At 43.5% G+C, this 25819-nt stretch overlaps 1 protein-coding gene and 1 long non-coding RNA gene across 2 annotated transcripts in view; one reads left to right on the plus strand and one right to left on the minus strand.

The window, feature by feature from the left end:
• Positions 1–1959, plus strand: part of LOC115466841 (transmembrane protein 242-like) — a 36556-nt gene extending 34597 nt beyond the window's left edge. The window contains exon 4 of the mRNA XM_030198386.1: positions 1–1959. Within this exon, the coding sequence (XP_030054246.1) occupies positions 1–114 (114 nt within the window). The 3' untranslated portion in view covers positions 115–1959.
• LOC115466842 lies at positions 384–25468 on the minus strand. Its single transcript, XR_003941604.1, has 4 exons — positions 25457–25468; positions 22666–22672; positions 16156–16161; positions 384–461 (listed from the first exon to the last, which is right to left on the minus strand). It is a non-coding gene; the product is annotated as an uncharacterized LOC115466842 (long non-coding RNA).
• Positions 25469–25819: the final 351 nt, after the last annotated feature.

Here is a 25819-nt window from a genome sequence, read left to right on the forward strand (position 1 = left end):
ATGAAAGAATTTCAAGAGAAGATGCAGTCACTGTTTCCGGCCATTCCAAGGAAACCAGAGCAGTCTGCAGATTCTGAAACCTTCAACTGGGAGAAGCTAGTTAAAGCCAAGTGAAGGCATATGACAAAGTCTATGTTGTTGCCTTATGAGAATTTTTGTAACATATTGAGAGCTTTCAATGTACTATATCCGAATATGCATGAAATGAAAGAATGAAAGACAGTTGATCTGCTATGCAAGAAATAGAGCAGATCACTCACTGAGAGGATATAAAGCACATGATAGTCAAAGTTAAATATGTTGCACTTTTTTTTATACTGTTGCTTGTTTCATCCTGTTCGGAAAGCATTGGATGAAAAAAACTGACAGTAAAAATGGGGAAACATTTAGTTAGACTGCCAGTGACTTAAAATCATTTATTAATTTAGAGACTTATATTCAGTGGGTATTTATCCAAATACCTCAGAATATAAGCAGCTAAAGTTATCAAGATAAACTTAATTTGGATTAATTGTAGTCCAACTGTTTGTTTTCCATTGGTTATTTTATATGTTTATGTATTTATGTGAATGTTTGTTTTGGCTACTTTATACTCCACTTTGTACATTCTGAAGAATGAATAGGTAGATTATATGTATGTATCTTAAGTAAATTAAACCATGTGACTTGACTTCACAAACCATAGCCCCAAGCATGTCTGACTGTGCTGCCAACTTTGGCCAGATAAAATTTACGTTGGGGTGTCGGAATTAAAAAAAAAATTGTGTGGGTAACTCCTTAAGTGCAGCCTCTTATTTATTCTCCCCCTACCAGGTAGGGTGAAACTATTTTTTTAAGTTGTAAAGCTAGAACGTGTTCTGCCAGCTGAGACAAGTGCTTAAGTGTTTTTCTAATTGCTGGTATCCAGTGTGTACATTAAACCTCTGGTTTGTAGCTGGCTTTCTGTAATAACAGACAACGGTTGGCTTCAGAAAAGAAACCAAAAGAAAAGATGTTCATTCCTTCCTTCTCATTTTGGGGGTCTTTTACAAAGGTGCACTAGCGTTTTTAGTGCACGCTAAAAATGAACATACGCTAACCGTATAGACACCTGTAATATTCCTATGGACATCTACACAGCGCATGCTAATTTTTAGGACGCGCTAAAAATGCTAGTGCACCTTTGTAAAAGACATCCCTTGTTTCAGACAGACACAAAGTGAGATTGAAGGGATACAGCCTTGTTTTTGGGCTAGCAAAACGAAATTTTGCAAAGAGCAGGGAGGTTCTAAGCTTAAGGATATAATATTAGTGTGTTTTAAATAATAAACGAAAGTGTTTATTCATAGTTTTGATGAATCACCAAGGGGCCCTTTTACTAGGCAACCCAGAACTACCGCCAGCCCAATGCAGCCACCGGAAATAGTTCTGCCTCAAACGTGCCATTTCAGACACTAAGGAAAATAATTACATATTTTCTAGCGTGGCACTAACTCAGTGGTAAGTGGGTGCTGGTAAGTGCTCTCCCCTACATGGCCAAATGGTAAGAATAATCTTACCACATAGCTATGTCTTTTTTTAGGGGCTTTTTACCCACTGCGGTAAAATGGGCCCTGGCGCGAGGCAAAAAGCCCCAGCCGCTATCGCAGGATCCTTCTTACCGCAGCTTGGTAAAGACCCCTAAGTGATGTACAATCTCAGCTTCCAAAGAGAGAAAGGAACTCCAATAAATGACAAGGAAGAACTCCACTTCATATAAAGAAGCATCCAATCTTTAAAAAAATAATGTATAAAATCTATAAACAGATAAAAACTTAACCATGATTGCTCCTGATCTTGATCCACCAGCATTAAAGAAGGTTGAGAGCTAATGCAAATAAGTGTGTTTTTAAACCAGTTTTGAAATTCTTAGGGGCCCTTTTACTAAGCCGCATAAATGTGTACGCACGCCCAACGCGCGGCAAAATGGAGTTACCACACAGCTACCACGTGGCTATTGTGGTAATTTCATTTTTGCCCCACGTCTGAAAAATAATTTGTATTTTCTGCCGCGCGTATCGGACACGCGCCAAGTGGCATTTGGCACACATAGGTCATTACCGCCCAGTAACTGCGTGAGACTTTACCGCTAGGTCAATGGCTGGCGGTAAGGTCTCAGACCTAAAATGGACGTGCGGCAATTTTAATTTTTGCTGCACGTCCATTTTTGGCAGAAATAAAAAAGGCCTTTTTTATAGGTGCGCTGAAAAATGATTCTGCACATGCCCAAAACCCGTGCCTACACTACCGCAAGCCATTTTTCTGTGCACCTTAGTAAAAGGACCCCTTAGGTTTCAGCATGGAGTCCCAGAGGTAAGGAGCTAAAAAGATAAAGGCACCCATTTTTGTTGATTCCCCGGTTCAAATCCCACTTCTGCTCCTTGTGATCTTGGGCAAGTCACTTAACCCTCCATTGCCTCAGGTACAAACTTAGACTGTGAGCCCTCCTGGGACTCCAGTGTACGTGAATGTGACTCACCTTGAGCTACTACTGAAAACTTAGATTGTGAGCAAAAAAATCGAAATAAATATAAATAAATAAATGACCTAGTGATGTATTTTAGTAAAATAAAGTATAGATTTTTTTGTGTTTGTTTTCTTTTTGTTTTTTTTGTGTGTGGAAAGGGCAAGTAATATACTGTTAAGATGATGACTGGTTTATTTAGTTTTATTTTTGAAGTTTCATGAAGCCATGTAAGAGAGACTTGGCACACGTTGCTTAGGTCAGGGAAACTGCAGCGTATAGACAGATAAATAATTTTTATGGTGAGAGCAGGCTAATTCTTCATGAGTAAAAACTGATTTCTTAGTGGTAAAAGATAAATCATTGTGGTTTCTAAGTAACTATGAGATCCCCAAAAGCTGCTGATACTTTCAGATGAGAAAGCACATAATTTCTGGAAATAACTCCACTGAAGACATGAGGGACACACTGTTAATTTGATTGAACTGGTAACAGAATGGGAGTCAGTGGTTTTCTTTTTATGATTTGCAAAAGGCTGACTTTTCTACCGTTTTCTATGATGATATAAAATTTTCTTACTGTAAGAAATTTTATTCTCATTTCTTATGGAGTGTAAGGGTGTAAATGTGTAGTGTGAAGCTGAATGTACTGTGTTTACTTGCACTGTTGATATTAGCACTTTGTAAGCTCCTAAGCTTTGTCCCTACCTTTTGGAAACACTTTAGCTGTGTAGGCTTAATTAGTACTTTAATTAGCACAGCTGAGAGTTATTTATTTAACCCTGTCCTGCATCACTAACACACAATTTGGTCATCCAAAATTGCTATCATTGTTCCTTACCCTAGCTGCTTTATCAGCAGGAAACATCAGTGCTCTCCCTTTAGTCTGGGTGCCAATTGTAAGGGTGGAATGGAGGTTTTTGTTAAAATTAGGAGTGTATGATTTCCATAAGAAAACAGGTCGTAGCTGGATAGGCATAACTACATTCCATAAATTAGAAGCAGTGCATAATTTCTGGCAGAATGACCTTCTGATATATTTTTTTCAAATCCCAGCGGAAGTAGAGTTGAGTTGACTGGCTCTATCAACTTCACCTCTTCACCACCCACCCACACTCCTAGAGGAAGCAGAGTCAAGCCAGCAGCAAGGACCAGCTGTAAACACAAACAGAAGGGTGTGTTCCAGGGAAGAATGCCAGTCCAGTCCTGGTAAACCTGTGTGAAGGCTAGCAAGTGAATGTCCTCTGGGGAGAGAGGGAATGTGGTTTCTTCAAGCTGGGAAAGGGCTATCAACAATCACAAGAACGTTACACACGGTGACAAAGATGATAATGCAGTGGTAGCCAGCTTGTGGAAGGGGGCACTTGCTGATTGAGTTACTTGAGCAGCACTGCGGTCCATTGTTGGATAAACCTGATATAGATAGACCCAGCTTAGGGGGAATGAATCAAAATGGGTTCAGCAAAGGAAATGTATTACCAATTTACTTGATTGTTTTGGTGTAAACAAGTGGATAATGGTGAGCTGATTGATGTGGAGTGACATTTTCGATAAAATATCTGATTTTGGACGTTTTGCTAGAAACATCCAAAAATCAAGTGGTGAACATAGCCATTTTAGAACCTGAAAAATGTCTTTTTGGTTTGAAAATTGCCTTTTTTTCCTAGAAATGTTATGCTTAGTGCATTTTTCTTTTGGGATTATTTTAGAAAATAAAACATCCAAGAGAAAAATGCACAAAAACCAGCCATTGGGATGTATGGGGATCATCATTCTTAGTAGACTGGCCACACAGACATCCTAGCAGAGTAGTAGGACAGCCAGGGCACTGCAGTGGACTTCACATAAAAGGTCTCTGGTACACATATCATCATAACCTTATATTGTATGGTGAGCCCTCCAGGAGCAGAAAAATACCTACTGTACTCACTGTACACCACTACTACAATAGCTCTCAAGCTTGCATGTGTCACCTATATGTGTGTATTTTGGAAGGCTTACATGTTCCACCACATGTGTACCAAGAGTGGGATATGGGCCTGGGTCTCCATCGCTACAGTCCACTGCACTGATCACTCGGCTATTCCTGGGATCTGCTTGCTGCTCTGATAGGAAAGGCCTTAACATCTGAAGCTGTCATAGAGCCTGGTATATATCTTAGGGGACTGAGAGGGGGCCAGTGAGTAATGGGGGGGGGGGGGGTCATGCCTTTATCCCTCCAGTGGTCATCTGGTCATTTAGGACAACTTTTTGTGAATTAGTTGTGATTGAAACAGGTCTAGCCAAAAAGTCTTAATTTTGGCCCTAGACATTTTGATTTTGTTCCATTATTGAAGACATCTATCTTTTGGTGTTGTCCAGGTCCCACCCAAAACATGCCCCCTTTAAATTTGGATGAACTGTAGAGGAAAACATCTAAAATTGGGGTAGCAAAAATTGCAACTTGGACATTTTTGAGAGAAAAACGTCCTGCCACCTTATGACGTGTTTTTGGACATTTGTGTTTTGATTTTCTTAAGGCTTATGACAAAGTCTCTCATGAGAGACTCCTTAAGAAATGAGAGAATTATAGTATAGGAGGTAATGCCTTTTTGTGGATTGCAAACTTAGAGGTCCTTTTACTAAAGGTTAGCACGCGCTAAAGGCTGCGTACCCAGTGGTGTACTGGTAAATGTTTAACAACAGGCTCTCTCCCCGGTCCACCTCTGTGCCCCCCCCCCCAATTGCAGAGCTGGCTATAGCTGGGGAGATAGCCTGGGGGGGGGCAATGCATTACTCCAGGAAAAAAAATTTAATGATCCCAGGTTCCAATCTAATTCATGTTTAATGTGGGATAAAATGCCATAAATAAGTAAATAAATATAAACTTTTAATGTTGAGCACCTGATTCTCAAAGTGGACATATTCCAAACACTATAATGAAAATAAAATGATTTTTTTCTACCTTTGTCTGGTGACTTTGTTTTTCTGATCATGCTGGCCCAGTATCCGATTCTGCTGCTATCTGTCCTCTTAACTCCGTTTCCAACAGAGAGGGCTCTGCGTGCCCTAGGTTTGCCATCACTGTCCTATCCCATGACTCGCCAATTTCCTCTGGAGTTTTTCATTAGGTACTTTGTCAAACGCCTTCTGAAAAGTCAGGAAAGCAAAGATGCAAATGTCAGAAAAAATAGCCAGTAAGGTAAAATGGGGGGGGGGGGGGGGGGGGGAGACATTTTTTAGATGTGTTAGTGATAGGAGGAAGTGCAAAAGTGGCATTGTGAGACTCAAAGGTGAAGGGGAGGAATATGTAGAAGCTGATAAAGATAAGGCGAAATTGCTTAACAAATATTTCTGTTCTGTGCTCACAGCTGAAGGGCCAGGAGCAGGTCCACAGTAGACAAAAACAAATAGGACTGGAGGGGTGGTAGTCCCTGAATTATTTTCAGAGGACTGTGTTCATGAGGAGCAGGCTAAACTAAAGGTGGACAAAGCGATGGGGCCAGATTACGTATATCTGAGGGTACTGAAAGAAATTAGGGAAGTTCTAGATGCACCACTGCTTTCAGTGCTTCACTAGAGTCTGAAATGGTCCCAGAGGACTGGAGAAGAGCAGATGTGGCCCCTGTCCACAAAATCAGGTCAAGAACTACAGGCTGGTGTCATGGCCGTGGCCATGCCCTTTGCCCGACTCACTTTTCCCCTCCGGTGGTCAGGCTCTGTGGCTTCTTCAGGGTGTCTGGCGATCTTCCTTTCACAGAGAGCCACCTATGCGGCCATTCCTGGTGCTCTAGGGTGCTCCTCAATCAGTTAGTCTGATCCCGTGCTGCGTTAACACCAGTTCCCTTAGGCACACACCCCAACACACACATGCACTGAAAAATGTGTTTTAAAGGGACAGAGGTGGGAATTTGTCCCTGATGCTTGAAGATGACATCATGAAGCTTGGGCCTTATAAGAGATCCTGGGGCTTTCCTACCTTGCCTTTGCAACAAGTCGTCTAGCCTAGTCTGGTGCAGCCTTGTTACAACCCTGTTGCAGTCTATGTCTTCAGCCTTGTTTCAACCTTGTTCCAGTCTTCGTCTTCAGCCTTGTTTTAGCTTTGTTCCAGTCTTCGTCTTCAGCCATGTTTCAGCTTTGTTTCAGTCTGTGTCTCCAGCCTTGTTTCATCCCTGTCCAGTCTTCATCTTCAGCCTTGTTCCAGTCTGAGTCCTCATTCCAGCCTTGCTCCAGTCAAGTCCTTGGGCCATCCAAGCTCCAGATCTCCAGGTTCCTACACTCTCTGGCCTCAACTCTGTCAGGCAGCCCCCAAGGGTTCTTCTCAGACCCACTCCCCATCCTCGACTTCATCAGGCTGCCCCCAAGTCCTCTTCTCAGAGCCACTCTCTGCTTTGTTGGGCTGCTGCAAGGGCCCACTCTCTGGCCTTGTCTCCACAACTCCACCAAGCCACCCTAATGTTTTGTCTAGAGCTACTCTCTGATCTTGTGTCTATCAGGGCTTGACTTACTTGCCGCCAGTCAGGCCTACCCAGCCTTCTGGTTGGTTGGTTGTGCAGTATACGTGATTGCAGTCCAAGGGCTCACCTACCCCGTGTCGTGACAGCCGGTAAGTCTGACTTCTGAGGTAAGTAAATTAAATGAAACACTTTTTAAAACAGAGAATAGTAAACTTTTTGGAATCCAGTGGATTAGAGGACTCAAGGTAACATGGTTTTCACTAGATGCAGGTCTTGTCAGACAAATCTGATTAATTTCTTTGACCAGAGAATTTGATCGAGAGAGAGCGCTAGATGTGGTGTATTTATATTTTAGCAAAGCCTTTGACTCAGTTCTGCATAGACAGCTAATAAATAAACTCAATATGGGCCCTAAAGTGACTGACTGGGTTAGGAACTGGTTGAGTGTAAGGCAACAGAGGGTAGTGGTAAATGGAGCTCAGGCTGAGGAAAGGATGCTACCAGTGGTGTTCCACAAGGTTCAGTTCTTGGGACAGTTATTTTAAACATTTTTGTAAGTGATATTTGTGAAGGGCAGAACAGCCGGCGGTAAGGTCTTAGACTTAAAATGGATGCGTGGCAATTTTTTATTTTGCTGCACATCCATTTTTGGCAAAAGTTTTAAAAAGGCATTTTTTGCAGGCGCACTGAAAAATGGATCTGCACACGCCCAAAATCTGTGCCTACGCTACCGCAGGCCATTTTTCAGTGTACTTTAGTAAAAGGACCCCTAAAATAAATATGTGGCATAAATGCACATGAGGCAAGTCTCTATAAGTTGAAAGGAAGTTCTAGAATGAGGGGGCATGGGACGAAGGTGAAAGCTGATAGAAGTAACCTGAGGAAATACTTCTTTATGGAAAGGGTGGTTAATTCGTGGAACGGCCTCTCAGAGGAAGTGGTGGAGACAAAATAGTGCCTGAATTCAAGAGAGCTTGAGACAAATACGAAGGATTTCTAAAGGAGTGATAGGGAGAATAAATGGCATGGATGAACATATGGTCTTTATCTGCCTACATTTTTCTCTGTTTCTATGAAAAACATGTGTCTGGGGCTGCCCATGTCCTGCCCAAAATACACCCCCTTTATTTAGATGAACTGTGGAGCAAAACATCTAAAATCAGAGTGTTGAAAATTGCAACTTGGATGTTTTTGAGACAAAAACGTCCTTCTACCACCTTATGACGTTTTTTAAAAATGTTTTTTTGCTTTGAAATTGAGCCCCTTTACTTGTGGCCATTGTAGTACGTGTGATGATCAGATGATGGAAGGTCCAATTTGGTAACCCTCTATGAACCATCATAAATTGCTTTCTCATAACCGTACCATATGTGACTGAATTTATGATATATATTTTGATATGCTGATGCTCAATAATGTAATGTGGGCCATTCTACAAGAACAATATGGTCAAGACTGAATGGATATTAAAACCACATATGTACCAAATCCATAAATGTACTGGGTGCTGAACATCCTTTTTTAGATTTAAAGTGGAGAGTCATTGATCAACTAGAAAAGTCCTGGACAGCTACTGGCATATCAGATATTGTTTCCCCAGCCAGGATTAATGAAGACATAAAATGGTATGCAGTATGTTGATTTTGAATGCTTTGAGGCAAGCAATATGATTTGTTTTGAACTATTATTTGATTCTGCTGATTTGCTATACAAATAAGAACACTAATGCCATGGTTCTTACAGAATGCTTGTGTGATGCCAGGATGTTTGGTAAGCTGTTCAACCCTGAGGCAGAGATCTCTGAAATATTAATTCACGTTGGATGAATGGAGGAATTAAGCCAAGTAATTTTGATAGATGAATGTTGATTTTTTTAATGGATTGCAAAGTTTTTGATAATAAGAAATGTTTATTCAGTTGTATAAATGCACATATTGAGATTTCACAACATTGATTTAGTATTTTTCATAATCTGAATGTCACATTTGGACCAATGATTATATTGAACACTAGTAAAAAAAAGGCCCGTTTCTCAAACAAATGGAACGGGCGCTAGGAAGGCTATCTTGTAATGGTGATTATGTTTTTAAGGCTCTCGTCGAAGCAATTTCTCCTCTCTCCCCTGGCTTCCCCTCCATGTCCAGCGATTCTTCCCTCCCCTCCGTATCCCGAGATTCTGACCTCCCCTCCATGTGCAGCGATTCTCCTCTGCCCTGCCGTCCCCTCCGTGTCCCGCGATTCTAGCCTCCCCTCCATGTGCAGCGATTCTCCTCTGCCCTGCCATCCCCTCCGTGTCCCACGATCCTCCTCTGCCCTGCCGTCCCCTCCATGTCCCACGATTCTGGCCTCCCCTCCATATCCAGCGATTCTCCTCTGCACTGCCCTCCCCTTGTCCCACGATTCTGATATCCCCTCCATGTCCAGCAATTTTCCTCTGCCCTCCGTATCCCAGAATTCTTGCCTCCCCTCCATGTCCAGTGATTGTTCTCTGCCCTGCCCTGTCCTCCGTGCCCCGCAATTCTGGCTTCACCTCCATGTCCAGCAATTCTCCTCTACCCTGCCCTCCCATCCATGTCCCGCAATTCTCTCCTCTCCTCCCATCCCATCCATGTCCATTGATTCTGCTCTGCCCTGGCCTCCCCTCCATGTCCAGCGATTGTCCTCTACCCTGCCCTCTCCTCCGTGTCCCGTGATTCTCTTCTCCCATCCCCTCCATGTCCAGCAATTCTCCTCTACCCTGCCCTCCCATCCATGTCCTGCAATTCTCTCCTCTCCTCCCATCCCATCCATGTCCAGTGATTCTCCTCTGCCCTGCCCTCCTATTTGTGTCCCACGATTCTCCCCTCGCTTCCCATCCCCTCCATGCAGTGGCATTCCTAGGGGGGCTGACACCGGGGTGGATCGCCGATGCGCCCCGCCCCCAGGTGCAGCGCCCCCCGGATGCAGTGCGACACCCCCGGCAAAAGGACACCCCCCACAAAAGAACCCCCTGGGTGCACGCCACTGGGGGGGTTGCATGCGCGCCTGTCCTTCGTTCGTTTCATGCTCCCGCTCTGCCCCAGAACAGGAAGTAACCTGTTCCAGGGCAGAGGGAGCATGGAACGAACGACGGACAGGCACGCGCCCCCCCCAGCGGCGTGCACCCGGGGCGGACCACACCTACCGCCCCCTTAGGATTGCCACTTCCTCCATGTCCAATGATTCTCCTCTGCCCTGCCCTCCCATCAGTGTCCCGCGATTCTCCCCTCGCCTCCCATCCCATGTCCAGCGATTCTCCTCTGCCCTGCCCTCCCATCCATGTCCCACGATTCTCTCCTCTCCTCCCATCCATGTCGATTCTCCTCTGCCCAGTCCCCTCCCCTGATGGAGCACCTCTCACTCTTGTGTCCCCCCCCCCAATGGAGCACCTCTCACTCTTGCGTCCCCCCCATGGAACACCTCTGACTCCTGATTCCCTCCACCCCATGCAGGCAGGTTGGGCTCGTGTCATCTGCATCGTTCCCTGCAGGCAGGTTGCTCTCCTCACCTCCAGCATTCCGTTGCTGCCTTCAGTTGGGTTCATAAAATCCAGACGTCAGCTCGCCTCCAGCGTTCCCTTCCCTCTCAGTGTCCTGCCCTCTGACATCATTTTGTCTTTATGTGAGGGCTGGTCAGTGAGAGGGAAAGGAACACTGGAGGCTTGCTGATGTCAGGTTATGTTATGAACCCAGACAGCCAGCCAGAGAACGTTGGAGGTACAAATGATATTTATAGATGAGGTTGAATTGAATGCATTTAAGATGATTAGGCCTCCTACATTTATGATGGTCCATAAAACATGGTATTAGGTTGCTATATAATACCATGGTAAATTAGACTGGTATTTGAGCAATTGATATTTTGGAGTATACTAATTTTGCAGCATTATTGCATACCCTTTTGATTAATCTGTGGTTGTAGTCTTTATAAAATAGGGACAATATATATGCCAATGTAACTTCTTCCCAGCCTAGATGCCCTTCTATAAACTAACAGCACATATAAAATCATCATGCCAATTAAATTATATAAATCTGTACGAAAGACATTTGTAAGATTATAAAACCATGATTAACTACAGCCAGGACAGCATTTTAGATATTGCAGTTATAGTATACCAAATGTCCAGTAGAGGGCACTCTAAGCATGCAAAAAGAAAGAAATCACAAAATAAAGCAAAACTGATTTTTGTTTGTGAACCCCATTCAGGACCATCTTTGAAAACTCTGAAGAGGCAGAGCAGTAGAATATTACAAAACCTTGCGGAGCTCATGCTTTCATCTAAAGGCATTCAAATGAAAGATATTCTAGTGCAGGACAGATGGAAAATGCTCTATTTTTTGATCAACGAAGAGCCGAGTTCCATTTTATATATGGAGAATTGATAATTCCTTAAGTTTGGTTTTAAAGAAAATAAAAAAAGAAATACAGTACATTTCTGTTGTCATTTTGCAGCTATAAAACCCAAAGTCACACATTTTAGTCATAAGCGTAGTTGACATCTTAGGGATCCTTTTACGAATGTACGCTAACAATTAGCATTTTTAGCACGTGCTAAAACTTAGAGTGCACTAATGGTAGAGACACCCCATGGGTGTCTCTAGCATTAATGTATGCTAATTTTGCGCTAAAAACACTAACGCGCCTACAGCATGCCTTAGTGAACAGGGCCCTAAATGCATATAGCCCACTATATTCCTACAGACTGCACGGCATTTAGCGCATGATAATCATTAATTTGGTGAGAAAGGACATTAATTGAGGAGAGAGATTGGACACAAACACATATACACTCTTACTTCCTTGGCCCTGTGTGTGGAAAGAGTCAGAGGGGCAAGGTATGGGTTAGGGTGTACAGCGCTGCGTATGCCTTGTTGCACTACAGAAATTATAAATAGTAGTAATAGTAGGGTTCCTTTGTGTGCTATGCTGTGTGATGAGGGTAGAGACGTGTGCAATGAGGTATGTAATTGAGTATGTGCAGGAGAAGGAATAACTATGTGGGTGTGTGTGAGGACATGTATGTGACACACTCTAACCCCTTTCACCTCCCCACTAACCTGTGCTTCGATATGTGATTAATGTGGTATGGTATGAGTGTGTGCACTGTGCAAGATGTGGTGTGAACAAGTGGGGGATATGTGTGGTACTCAAACCCCTTTCCACCTTCCCCATTCTCCCTACTCCATTTCTCTTCATTCTCCCCTCATTCCCCCCACCCCCACTATCGCCTCTTTCCTCTTTTTCCTCCCATATATTTTTCCTGAACTTTAAACACTACACAGAACACATTATCAGAAAGCTTGTCTTTTTTCTTTCTATATTTATAAATTTTAACAAATATATCCAAGCATACTGCTTGTACCAGCAATACAAAGACAAAGTGAAGAAAACACAAATTTTCCCCAAGAAATATTACAGAAGCACAATAAAGAAACGTCTGTTCCTTAGACCTTTATATAGAGAGGGGTGGCTAAAGAATATAGGAGATTTACACAAAGGAAAAAGATTAAACAATTAGAAAAGGCTTAACATGATTAATCCCACATCATATTAAATTAGTCAGCGTTAGATGATACAACCTCATTGGAGATTTGCTTTAGGTCCAAAAATGATCTCATCTGTTTTGGAGCAAAAAACACATATTTAACTTCCAAATATCAAACTTGGCGTTTAAAAGTTTCTTAACTTCATCTCTCATTGAAAGAAAAGTCTTACGTCTTTCCTGTGTTCACCTTGTCACATCTGGCCGCAGAATTGTGTTTGACTATTCCAAAAATAAAGTCTCATAATAGCATTTAAGTCCTGCTCAAAAAATCAATGAGTCCAACAACGTTTTTCTTTCCTTCAAATCAGAAACAATTTTACAGTTCCTTCAACACACATCATCCTACAATCAGATTCAAAATTGACTACTCCCCAGAAAAAGTAAATTTGTTGGATACCACGGTCTCAATGACTATATACAAACATCTATATACAAGAAACCCACAGACAGAATCCTTTACATGCTCATCTTCCAATGTGGTATACGTCGTTCAGTGTAAAAAATATGACGAAGGATGCTATATTGGAGAAACAAGCCAGATGCTAAAGACAAGATTTAATTTACATAGACATCACATGAAAAATGCTAGTGCCAGCCAGGATTCCACTCCTGTTGGGCAGCACTTTACAAAACCAGAACACTGTACCAGTGATTTCATAGTAAGAATACTGAATGGTAACTTTAAAACAATACAGGAATGTAAGACCTTTGAAGTCAGAATGATTAAATATTTTGACACCCACCAGACCAGACAGGACTTAACAAAGATCTGGGTGTTCTAGCCCATTACAAACCATAAAGTTGTATTGCTCTGTTTGTCACCCTCCTTTCACCTATCCACCCCCATCCTGTTAGACTGTCACTGAAATGCTTTGATGTCTCACTTATATATACTGTCATCTACCAACACTTGCTTATTTCCAATCTGACAAAGAAGGGCAACCTTTGAAAGCTAATCAAGAAATGTATTATGTCCAATAAAAAAGGTATCATCTTATTTTCTTTTCCATGTTTTATTTTGTTTTATTTCTATTGACTTCCTTTAAAAGTGGACTAACACGGCTACCACACCTCTCTACTTCAAATCAGAGAAAGACTTTTCTAAAATAGTAGTCAAATCTTTAACATTATTATCTTTCCTTATTTTCGATTGTCTATTTTCAGAAGTCCCAGGTGTACCTTCTGGTTTATTAGTGGCATCTGGTAAATAATATTTATTTATTTGGATTTTGTTCACACCTTTTTCAGTAGTAGCATAAGGAGAGTTACATTCAGGTACACTGGGTGTATATATATATATATATATATATATATATATATATATATATATTGAGAGGGAGAAGAACTTCTTTCTTAATCATATTAAGAACTTCCAAAGGCAACTTTAAATTTTCAATGAAATATTTTTTAAACAATTCCAGTGGAGATATTCCCAGGACCTTAGGAAAATTTAATAAATACAATCAAAACGTGTCTTGTCTACCAGTTTGCCAAAATGATAGCTTCTACATTTCAAGTGGACCTTGAACATTCTATATGACAGTTACAAATTGAATTGGTTTTTTTTTAAAGATAATACAGAAGCACCTGTTAATTCTGTGTTAAAGAGGAACATTGATACACTATCTCTTCTGGAATTCTTTTTTGTGATCCTGACCTTGGTTCATGTGTTGTATTGCCTCTTTATCTCACCTAATCATACTTTACTCTAGGATTCTTTGCTCATCTCAAGCAAATTTATTAGTGATTTATCTAGATGCTATTCAACACTTAGGGTTCCTTTTACTAAGCCGCGTTGAAAAGTGGCCTGCGGCAGTATGGGTGCATGTTTTTGGTGCGCGCCAGGCCATTTTTTTACCACGTCTAGGGAAAAGGGCATTTTTTTTAATGGGCCGGGAAATGGGCGTGCACTAACATTAAAACTAGCGCATGCTTATTTACGGCCTGAGCCCTTACCACACCCATTGATCTAGCAGTAAGGGCTCATGCGCTATATGCGCGGTAACTGTTCAGCACGTGCCAACTGCCAATTACTGCCTGAAACACCGCAATCAACAGAAAATAAAAAAAAATAATATCTACCACTGGAATGAACATGCGCCAAATCCAAAATTACCACTGGAGGGGTGTCCTAGCCTGGAAGTAGTCCCGTTTTGGCATGCACTACATGTGCGTAGGCCCTCCCATGGCTTAGTAAAAGGACCCCTTCCCTTTGGACCAACATTCCTTCTTACATTAGACAGGAAATCTCTCTAATTAGGTTTTAAGATCATTTTTAAATGTATCTTTTTCAAAAGCCTTATGAAACCTAATATAGCTCCTCCTTGGGGAACCTAGTGCAAGCGCACGTGTGTGTGTGTGTGTGGGGATTTTGGACACAGCTCTCTAAATTTCTCTTTGTGATGTACTTCTATATTTAACTTTTTCTATTTTGTTTTACCTTCTACTATTAAATCATATCCTATATAATAATTTGCACCTCCAACGTTCCATGTCTGGCTGCCTGGGTTCGTAACATCTCTTGACATCAGCCAGCCTCCAGCTTTCCATTCCCCCTCACTGTCCCACCCTCGTGTCAAGATGTAATGACGTCAGAGGGTGGAACAGAGAGAGGGAAGGGAACGCTGGAGGTGAGCTGACGTCAGGAGGGATGTTATGAACGGAACAGAAGCCAGCGCCAGCCAGCCAGAGAACGTTCAGGTACAAATCGAGGGGAGGAGAGAATCACGGGACATCGACGGGAGGGAGAAAGGGAAGAGGAGGGGAGGGCAGGGCAGAGGAGAATGGATGGGATGGGAGGACAGGAGAGGAGAGAATCGCTGGACATGGAGGGGAGGGCAGGGGAGAGAGAAAACAAAAGCTTACATGACAGCCTTCCTAGGGCCCGTTTCATTGTTGAGGAAACGAGCATGGTTCCACTAGTTATTTTATATTTTAGCTTATTTTAATTGTAAACATCTGAGATGCTATGCTAAATCATCAGTATAACAAAAATAAATTTGAGGGAGGGGTACAGAGTTATTCAGGGCACTGATGCCAGTTGTAGGTGAGGAACAAGCTGAAGGAAAACTCTGAGCCAACCAAGGTGTTGTGGTGAGGCCGGGCCTTTTGAGTTGATTGCTCCATCCCCTGCTGACATCAGTGCACTGGTGATCTTGTTTAAAAGGAATCAGTCTCTCCGCCCTACTAGAGAAAGAAGGTACTGAATCATCCAGGGCACGGATGCCAGCTGCAGGTAGGGGAGCCAACTGGGGGAAATGCTGGGCCAACAAAGCTTTTGTGGTGAGGCTAGGCCTGTTAAGGTAATTGCTCTGCCCCCCCCCCCTCCCAGTGCCATCTGTGCACTTGCATTCTTGTTTAAAAGGGATGAGTCTCCCTGAAGTGCAGCTGCAGGCATGTAACGGAAGAGGCATGACCAAAGGAGTACACCGGACTCCTTTAGAGCCACTGAGAAACCACCGAGGATGCATATCATATATCTAGTCTTTTCCGGTGAGTACTGGCCCTATGGTCAATACATTGTGATAATTTCTTCAGATATGTTGGCTGTGACTTGAGGTGATGGCCCCCCCTTCCTTTGACTTGCAAAGGACCCATTCTCAGGACCCCCTCCTTTATCTTCATTGTGTTTGGACGATGATGATGCAGGAGTTCCTGCTCCAAGGCAGGTACATGCTTCTAGCTCTCCTCTCCCATCTGGTTAACCTAGGACCTCTTTGCCTTGAGGGTGACTGTTCCCCCCCCCCCCCCTTCCTCAAGAGTGACTGTTGTATTCTACTTCAAATTTTGATTTGAACTTATGTTGTTTCTGATTGTATCTTTTGCAATTATTAAAGTGAGGGAGCCTGGAATTGAATTGGATTCATCTGGATTCCAACTTGTTCTGGCCGCTGTAAGAAATAGGAATCTGAGTAAAGAGTATTAATTTGAAGAAACAATAGGATTATAAATTGTTATTAAAAATACAGATAACAGAGGTGCTATAGTTACACAAGACTGAGAGAAATATATTTAAAAAAATAATATGTCATCTGCCTAATTCATGGGTCATTTTACTAAGCTGCGGTAAAAGGGAGCCTGTGCTAACCTCAGCGTGTGCTTTTGATGCGTGCTGAGGCCCCCTTTTACCACGGCGGATAAAAGGCTGTCTTTTTCTGAAGAAAAGAAATGGCTGTGCGGTAAGTGAAGCACTTACCGCACGGCCATTTTGGGGGAAGAGTCCTTACTGCCACCCATTGAGATGGTAGTAAGGGCTCCTGCACTATCCCAGTGGTAACCGGGCAGTGCATGGCACTTCTCGATTACTGCTGGTTAAGTTCCGGCCCTACGAATATAGGACATATTTCTGTAGCACCAGAAATGGCACAAGCTAGGGGTGGGAACTACTGCTGGGCAGGGCTGGTCTTAAGCCGAGGCGACCGAGGCGGCCGCATAGGGCCCCGCGCTTAGGGGGGCCCCGCGCGGCGCGCCTCAATCAACCTCTTCCTGCCGCAAGGATCTTTATTTTCCTTTTAACTTTACCCTCCGTCGCCGCCTCGCCGGAATCCGAGTGTCACTGAAAGCGCTCCTCCTCTCCAGAGTCCCCCCGATGTCTCTAGCAGAACTGGAGCTTTTCCTGATTCATTCATTCTCAGTGTCCCGCCCTCGAATCAGGAAGAGCTCCAGTTCTGCTGCATTCTGCTAGAGACGTCGGGGAGACTCGGGAGAGGAGGAGCGCTTTTAGTGACGCTTGGATTCCGGCGATGGAGGCGGGTAAAGTAAAAAAAAAAAAACCGAAGTGCCATCCTTGGTTGGGGGGTGAAAAAGAGGGCGCCAGGGCGGGCAGGCAGTTGAACGTGGGAGCGGGAGGGTAAGGGAGAGAGGACCTGGACATGGATGCCAGGCCTCAGGGAGAGAGGGTAATGGCTGGATAGGGATGATGAATGGAGGGGGCAGGGGAGAGGAGCATGGATGGGAGGGGACTCAGGGAGAGATGGGAATGGCTGGATAGGGATGATGAATGGAGGGGGCAGGGGAGAGGAGCATGGATGGGAGGGGGCTCAGGGAGAGAGGGGAATTGCTGGATAGGGATGATGAATGGAATGGAGGGGGCAGGGGAGAGGAGCATGGATGGGAGGGGGCTCATGGAGAGAGGGGAATTGCTGGATTGGGATGATGAATGGAATGGAGGGGGCAGGGGAGAGGAGCATGGATGGGAGGGGGCTCAGGGAGAGAGGGGAATTGCTGGATAGGGATGATGAATGGAATGGAGGGGGCAGGGGAGAGGAGCATGGATGGAAGGGGGCTCAGGGAGAGAGGGGAATTGCTGGATAGGGATGATGAATGGAATGGAGGGGGCAGGGGAGAGGAGCATGGATGGGAGGGGGCTCAGGGAGAGAGGGGAATTGCTGGATAGGGATGATGAATGGAATGGAGGGGGCTCAGGGAGAGAGGGGAATTGCTGAATAGGGATGATGAATGGAATGGAGGGGGCAGGGGAGAGGAGCATGGATGGGAGGGGGCTTAGGGAGAGAGGGGAATTGCTGGATAGGGATGATGAATGGAATGGAGGGGGCTCAGGGAGAGAGGGGAATTGCTGGATAGGGATGATGAATGGAATGGAGGGGGCAGGGGAGAGGAGCATGGATGGGAGGGCAGGGCTCAGGGAGAGAGGAGAAATTGCTGGACATGGAGGGCAGGGGAGAGAGGAGAAATGTTGGGCAGGAATGGAGGGAAGGAAAGACAAAGGAAGGAGATGCACATGGAGATGGTAGACAGGACACATAAGGACACAGGAGGATGGTGGACATGGTGAGAGAAAAAATATCAAATGGAAAGAAGACACTACATAAAACAGAAGACACTGGGACCAAAGCGAATAGAAAAAAACAAATGATCAGACAACAAAGGTAGAAAAAAGTATTTTATTCAGAATGTATTAATTGGAATATGTCAGCTTTTGGAAATGTGCATCTGTGATATTTTGCATGTAAGTTTCAATTTTTCTAGTATTGCTGCATGCTGAGTCTGACTTCTTGAGGTAACTTTCCAGTTTATTTTGCCTTCATATCTGTTGTGTCATGTGTTTTTCATGCGTGATCAAGGTGCAGTATCCTGCTAGCATGTAGCATTTGCAGCCCTTTTTGTTTTGTTTTTTTCACGAGGTAGTGTATTGGTGTTTTAGAGCCTGGTGTAATTACAGTGCTGTCTTTCCACGCATAAGGTTGTAGCTCATCCTGTCCTTGGAATTAGTGCTGTTATGATTTGGTAAGGTTAGGAGTGTGTTTTTGCACAAGTTTGTGTATAGTGTTTTGCAGTGGAGAGATTGTGTGTCCGCACCTCTGACCCCCCCGGGGTTATGAGAATTGGAACTACTAATTGTAGTGGACTTGAACTGAATAATTTCTGGGGGGGGGTTCATGATAGCATTGTGCTTATTATTTCAATCAGTTTTTCTGTACAAGTTTAGCTTGGGCTGGGGGCGGGGCTAGGATGGGGCCCCACCAAATTGGTCTGCATAGGGCCCCGCACTTGCTAAGACCGGCCCTGCTGCTGGGCTTCTGCGGTAACCCACTGGTAGTTCCAGATTGGCGTATGGTAACCCCGCGGTAGGTCTTACCACTGCTTAGTAAAAGGGCCCTTCAAGTTCTTATAAGCCATCTTTCCAGTCCTACCAATAGAAAACTGTACTGAAGATCCCCCCCCTCCAAAAAGGCTATCAGCAAGGTTTTCTACCAGAGAAGACATTTTCAGTTTTTGTATGTAAAGAATTCAAGTGTCTCAGTAATTTACACTCTTTCAAAGAGTTATATTAGTTTGGATAAAACTGCAAGAAATCTTATAACCTCATCGAAGAATTCATTCTTAGAGTCATTGTCTATATATATATTGATAATTTTTAAGACCGTTAGTAGAGAACAGTTTGTCATATTTAAAAGACCCCCATTTTTGAATATTCTGGCTGATATTGATGGATGTTTTTTTTGTAATGGTTAGTTTAGATGTGAATTATTTGTATACTTTATTACTACTACTAATCATTTCTATAGTGCTACTAGATGTATGAAGTGCTGTGCACATTATACGTAGGCACTTTCTCTGTCCCTAGAGGGCTCACAATCAAAGTTTTTCTTTTACCTGGGGCAATGGAGGGTTATGTGACTTGCCCAAGGTCACAAGGAGCTGCAGTGGGAATTGAACCCAGGTTGCCAGGATCAAGGCCTGCTGCACCTAACCATTAGGTCACTCCTCCCTCTAATTTCTCAAAATGAGGCTTTGGATGTCTTAGAAAAAATTTTAGAGGTAAGATTTTGACATTGTAGAATACCAACGGTTTTATTTTTCAATGTCAAGGATTGCATTGAAAGAAAACTTCTTTATGTTTCAAAAACATTTATATTTGCAAATATTGGGCAATGAGTGTTACATTTGCTCCACCAGTAACAAATTTTTATATGTTCAAATTTGAAGAAGAATGGATTAAAAACTTTCCATTTTGGAAAAAATCTTTTTATGGCTTAGGTTTATAGATGATATTTTTATTTCATGGACAGGTAATAAAATGGAGTCACAATCTTCTGTTAAATGGATTAACACCTGTAGTAGTAATATACAATTCACCTGTCAATATCTGGATGTAATGTTTTTTTTTCAGAAGAATAATTATTTTATAACTAATGTGTATAAAAAATTGACAGCATAACCATATTGCATTATGAGTTATCATCCAGTACCTTTGAAGAATAGTTACCATATTCACAATTTCTAAGATATGAGGATTTGTGGGACAAAAGAGGAATTTAAGGTATAAGCAAGAGGATTATACAAGACAATGGAAAAATGTAGATACTATCTGAACTAGCTCAGTACATGTAAAACTGATTATATAGCATATGTCATGAAGTGTCCTTGTTCTAAAATATATGCAGGAAAAACCAGTTAGGGCATTCAGCCAAAGGAGAGCAGAACATCATTCAAGTATAAAAAGGTACACATTGGAAGCATTGTTAGTTTTCTCATTGTGAGACTTCGGAACATTTGATTCTTTACGATATACCAGCATTTATAAGAGGAGATGATAGAGGAAAGTGACTGGTACAATGTGAACAGAAATAGATCTACACATTACAAAATATCAAAAATAAGAGACAAAAACACTGCACAATTATGTGAATAAGACTATAACAGCAAATATTACAGCATAATAGTAAATAAATATTTTAAAAACATAAATCAAATATTAATATAAATACAAAAATGTAGAAAATTTTATTTAAAAAATACAAACTGACCTTACGTAAATGCTCTTTATGTAAGGTCAGTTTGCATTTTTTAAATATTTTTTGTACATTTTTGTATTTATATTAATATTTGATTTATGTTTTGAAATAAAAAAAAACAGACACAGTGCTGCTGAAAAAAAAAAAACAAGGAGAGAGGGGACTTTGTATAAGTCCTCCACTATAAATTCTTTTGAATATTGACCTGATAATTTCCTAAATGGAACTTGAACACTGCAGTGGCATAGTTATAGGAGGGCCTGGGTGGGCACAGGCTAACCCAATCTTGGCTGAGTCTCACTCAGCAGCGCCACACTGCTCTCTTCTCCCCTCTCTTCCATAGCATCCTGGCATCTGCATTCTGGTCTCCGAACCCTTTCCTTCCCCAGTGTCGGTACAGGTGTCCTCGGCGCCTAGAGCGACTCATTCTTGCTGCTTGTGCTGGCCCCACAGGCTTCCATCTGCCGTGTTCCACGAGACAGGAAACAGGCAGTGATGTCAGCGAGGGCGGGACATGACAGATGGAAGCCTGCGGGTAGGGACAGAGTTCAGAGACAGGAGCGCAGATGCTGGGACGCCGCAGAAGAGAGGGAGAGGATGTGGGGTAGGTGAAAAAAAAAACCCTTTTATGTTCTTAAAAAATACCTCTGCGAAGATATTTGTGGTGTGTGGTTTGGGGAGGAGGGGAGGGTAGGGTAGGGCATGGGTGCCACTTCTGCTAGTTATGATCTTGGGCAAGTCACTTAACCCTCAGGTACAAAATTAGATTGTGAGCCAGGCAGAGAAATACCCAGTGTACTGCAATATAACTCACCTTTAACTACTACTGAAAAAGGGGTGGGCAAAATCTTAAATAAATAAATATGCACTCACTTTTGAAGACTCCATGGGACAACATCAGGCTTATTCCAGCCAACCATCTCATGCTGCACAGCTCAGTTTCTACAGGCCTTTCTTAGGACAGACTCTTCCCTGAAAATGAGCAGCAGGAACACCAAACTGACACAATTCTTTGAGCTGCTAGGGCTAGGGGCCATAGAGTGTGCACACACTACCATTAAACCCCCTGCTGGCAAGGAGGTCATTTATAGGGACCACAAGGCCTATCATTCCCTTAAAATGCAGGTAGGTCTGTAATGCCTAAAAACATAACTGATATGTGTGCCTGCTACCTAGGCTTATGTCATGTTTCCTACATTCTGTCACAATATAGCATCCATGACCGTTGTGAGTGGCAAGATCACTGGCAGATGGCTGCTAGGTGAGCTCACTACACCCACCCACAAGTCCTACAGTTAACTAACCTGCTCTTTCTCTCCCCACAGATGACTCCTTCACATGCAACAACTAGCCCTGTGAGTTTTTGAGATCTCCAAGGCTATGCCAACTCCTATTACACTGGCACTCACTTTGCTTCTTCTCTTTCCCTTAAAGGTGACAGAGGCTACTCTCTCAAGACATGGCTGATAACCCCCCCCCCCCCCCCAGTCTACACCAAAGGCCCAGCAGAAGAAATATGAGGGACACAGAAAGACCAGGGCTGTCATAAAGCAGACATTTGGCATGTTAAAATCCTACTTCAGGCGCCTGGACAGATCAAGGGGAGAACTTGCCTAGTCAGGTCAAGGGGAGAACGTATCTACACCCCTGGCAAAGAGAGCAACATCTTCCTGGGCTGTTGCATCCTTCACAACTATAGGTGTCACTATGGAGGTGCAAATATAGCCCCAAAAATCTCAGTTGCACCCCCTTTGCACCCCGAATGCAGTGGTGTGCTGGAGCTTATGCGGAAGCAAGACTTTTTACCATTCCTGAGTGGTGAAAAAAACAAACGAACCGCAAATACCGCTGGTGTCTTTCTCCCTCCCCCCCCCCCCCCATTGTAGTATGTTACTTATGCAGCCAGAAGCAAGATCCCCACCACAGGTCTGCTGCGGGGCCTTCCTTCTGCTGGGTCTCGCCTTCTAATACAACTTCCTGTTTTGCAAAGCAGGAAGTTGCATTAGAATGTGGGAACTGGCAGAGGGAAGGCCCTGCAGAGTAGGCTTGCAGATGGGATTCTGTTGGTGGCTGCTGGCTGCATAAGTAAGATACTGTAGCGGTGGGGGAGTAGTGGGGAGAGGAAGACAGTGCTGGACTGTGGGATGGGGTGCTGGAAGAAGGGAGAGAAGTCCCTGTGGGAGGGGGTGCTGGCTGGAACTGAAGGGGAGAGGTGCTGGGTCCACCGGGTCTGCTGGAGGGAAGGTGGAAGGGGCTGGAGCAGGAGGGGAGGGGAGAGATGCTGGACTGTAGGGGACTACTGGAGAGAAGGGACAGAGGTGCTAGAGCCATGGCGGGCTGGGGCAGGAGGGAAGGGAGAAAGGTTCTGGACTATGGTGGGGGGGCTGCTCGAGGGAAGGGACAGAGGTACTGGAGCCATGGGGGGCTGGAGCTAGAGGGAAGGGAAAGGGGATGGGAGCAGGAATGAGAAGGGAGGGAGAGAGGTGCTAGACTGGGGAAGCTGGAGAGTGAGGCACTAGACGGTTTTGGAGGGCTCACATTTACCACCACAAGTGTAACAGGTGGGGGGGATGGGCCTGGGCATAGGCGGTCGGTGGCCCAACTGTTTGGGGAGGCTAAAGGGGGCGGGGTTAGGGGTGGAGCCAGGGGCGGAGCTTATAGCCACAATTAACACAGAAAAAAAATAAGTAAAAATAAAATAGTCACAATACCTTTTATTAAATTTAGATATTAGATATGTATCATATGTCAAAGAATAAAGTGGTTGCTCAAAGCATATACTAACCACAATCGCTCAACTGCAAAACACTATGCACAAATTTGTGCAAAAACACACTCAGAACCTTACTGTACCATAACACTAGGCAGACCCTAATACACCAATATACCACCCATATAGAAAATGCAGACCGTCAACAATATGAAACAAGGGATCATAATATCACAATTCTCATGTAGAGCCAGCCACAAAACACCCTTTTAGGGTGGATAGTGTTCACAATGAGCTCCTTTTATTAACAACTATATGAAGATCCTTCAAGAGGTAGTGTGTCATGATTTAGGCTCTAAAACCCTTTCCGATGTTTTGGTGCCACCTCAGTAATGCCAATATACAATCTCTCCACTGCAAAACACTATACACAAATTTGTGCAAAAACACACTCATAACCTTAGCAAACCATAACAGCACTAATTCCAAGGCAGGATGAGCTACAACCTTATGCGTGGAAAAGCAGCACTGTAATTACACCGGGCTCTAAAACACCAGTACACAACCTAGTAAAACAAAAAAAACAAAAAGGGCTGTAAATACTACACACTAGTAGAATACTGCACCTTGATTACACATGAAAAACACATGACACAACAGATATGAAGGCAAAACTGGAAAGTTACCTCAAGAAGTCAGACTCAGCATGCAGCAATACTAGAAAAATTGAAACTTACATGCAAAATATCACAGATGCACATTTCCAAAAGCTGACATATTCCAGTTAATAAATTCTGAATAAAATACTTTTTTCTACCTTTGTTGTCTGATCATTTAGTTTTTCTATTCACTTTGGTCCCAGTGTCTTCTTTCCATTTGATATTTTTTCTCTCAACATGTCCACCATCCTCCTGTGTCCTTATGCATCTTGTCTACCATCTGTAGCACTGTCCCTATCCTTTCTCCAGTTTCAGCATCTGCCCTCAAAGTGTTCCAATCCAGCCCTTAAGTACATAAGTACATAAGTAGTGCCATACTGGGAAAGACCAAAGGTCCATCTAGCCCAGCATCCTGTCACCGACAGTGGCCAATCCAGGTCAAGGGCACCTGGCACGCTCCCCAAACGTAAAAACATTCCAGACAAGTTATACCTAAAAATGCGGAATTTTTCCAAGTCCATTTAATAGCGGTCTATGGACTTGTCCTTTAGGAATCTATCTAACCCCTTTTTAAACTCCGTCAAGCTAACCGCCCGTACCACGTTCTCCGGCAACGAATTCCAGAGTCTAATTACACGTTGGGTGAAGAAAAATTTTCTCCGATTCGTTTTAAATTTACCACACTGTAGCTTCAACTCATGCCCTCTAGTCCTAGTATTTTTGGATAGCGTGAACAGTCGCTTCACATCCACCCGATCCATTCCACTCATTATTTTATACACTTCTATCATATCTCCCCTCAGCCGTCTCTTCTCCAAGCTGAAAAGCCCTAGCCTTCTCAGCCTCTCTTCATAGGAAAGTCGTCCCATCCCCACTATCATTTTCGTCGCCCTTCGCTGTACCTTTTCCAATTCTACTATATCTTTTTTGAGATACGGAGACCAGTACTGAACACAATACTCCAGGTGCGGTCGCACCATGGAGCGATACAACGGCATTATAACATCCGCACACCTGGACTCCATACCCTTCCTAATAACACCCAACATTCTATTCGCTTTCCTAGCCGCAGCAGCACACTGAGCAGAAGGTTTCAGCGTATCATCGACGACGACACCCAGATCCCTTTCTTGATCCGTAACTCCTAACGCGGAACCTTGCAAGACGTAGCTATAATTCGGGTTCCTCTTACCCACATGCATCACTTTGCACTTGTCAACATTGAACTTCATCTGCCACTTGCATGCCCATTCTCCCAGTCTCGCAAGGTCCTCCTGTAATCGTTCACATTCCTCCTGCGACTTGACGACCCTGAATAATTTTGTGTCATCGGCGAATTTAATTACCTCACTAGTTATTCCCATCTCTAGGTCATTTATAAATACATTAAAAAGCAACGGACCCAGCACAGACCCCTGCGGGACCCCACTAACTACCCTCCTCCACTGAGAATACTGGCCACGCAATCCTACTCTCTGCTTCCTATCTTTCAACCAGTTCTTAATCCATAATAATACCCTACCTCCGATTCCATGACTCAGCAATTTCTTCAGGAGTCTTTCGTGCGGCACTTTGTCAAACGCCTTCTGAAAATCCAGATATACAATATCAACCGGCTCCCCATTGTCCACATGTTTGCTTACCCCCTCAAAAAAATGCATTAGATTGGTGAGGCAAGACTTCCCTTCACTAAATCCGTGCTGACTTTG

This window comes from Microcaecilia unicolor, chromosome 3 (assembly GCF_901765095.1).
Source record: "Microcaecilia unicolor chromosome 3, aMicUni1.1, whole genome shotgun sequence".
Taxonomy (NCBI): Eukaryota; Metazoa; Chordata; class Amphibia; order Gymnophiona; family Siphonopidae; genus Microcaecilia; species Microcaecilia unicolor.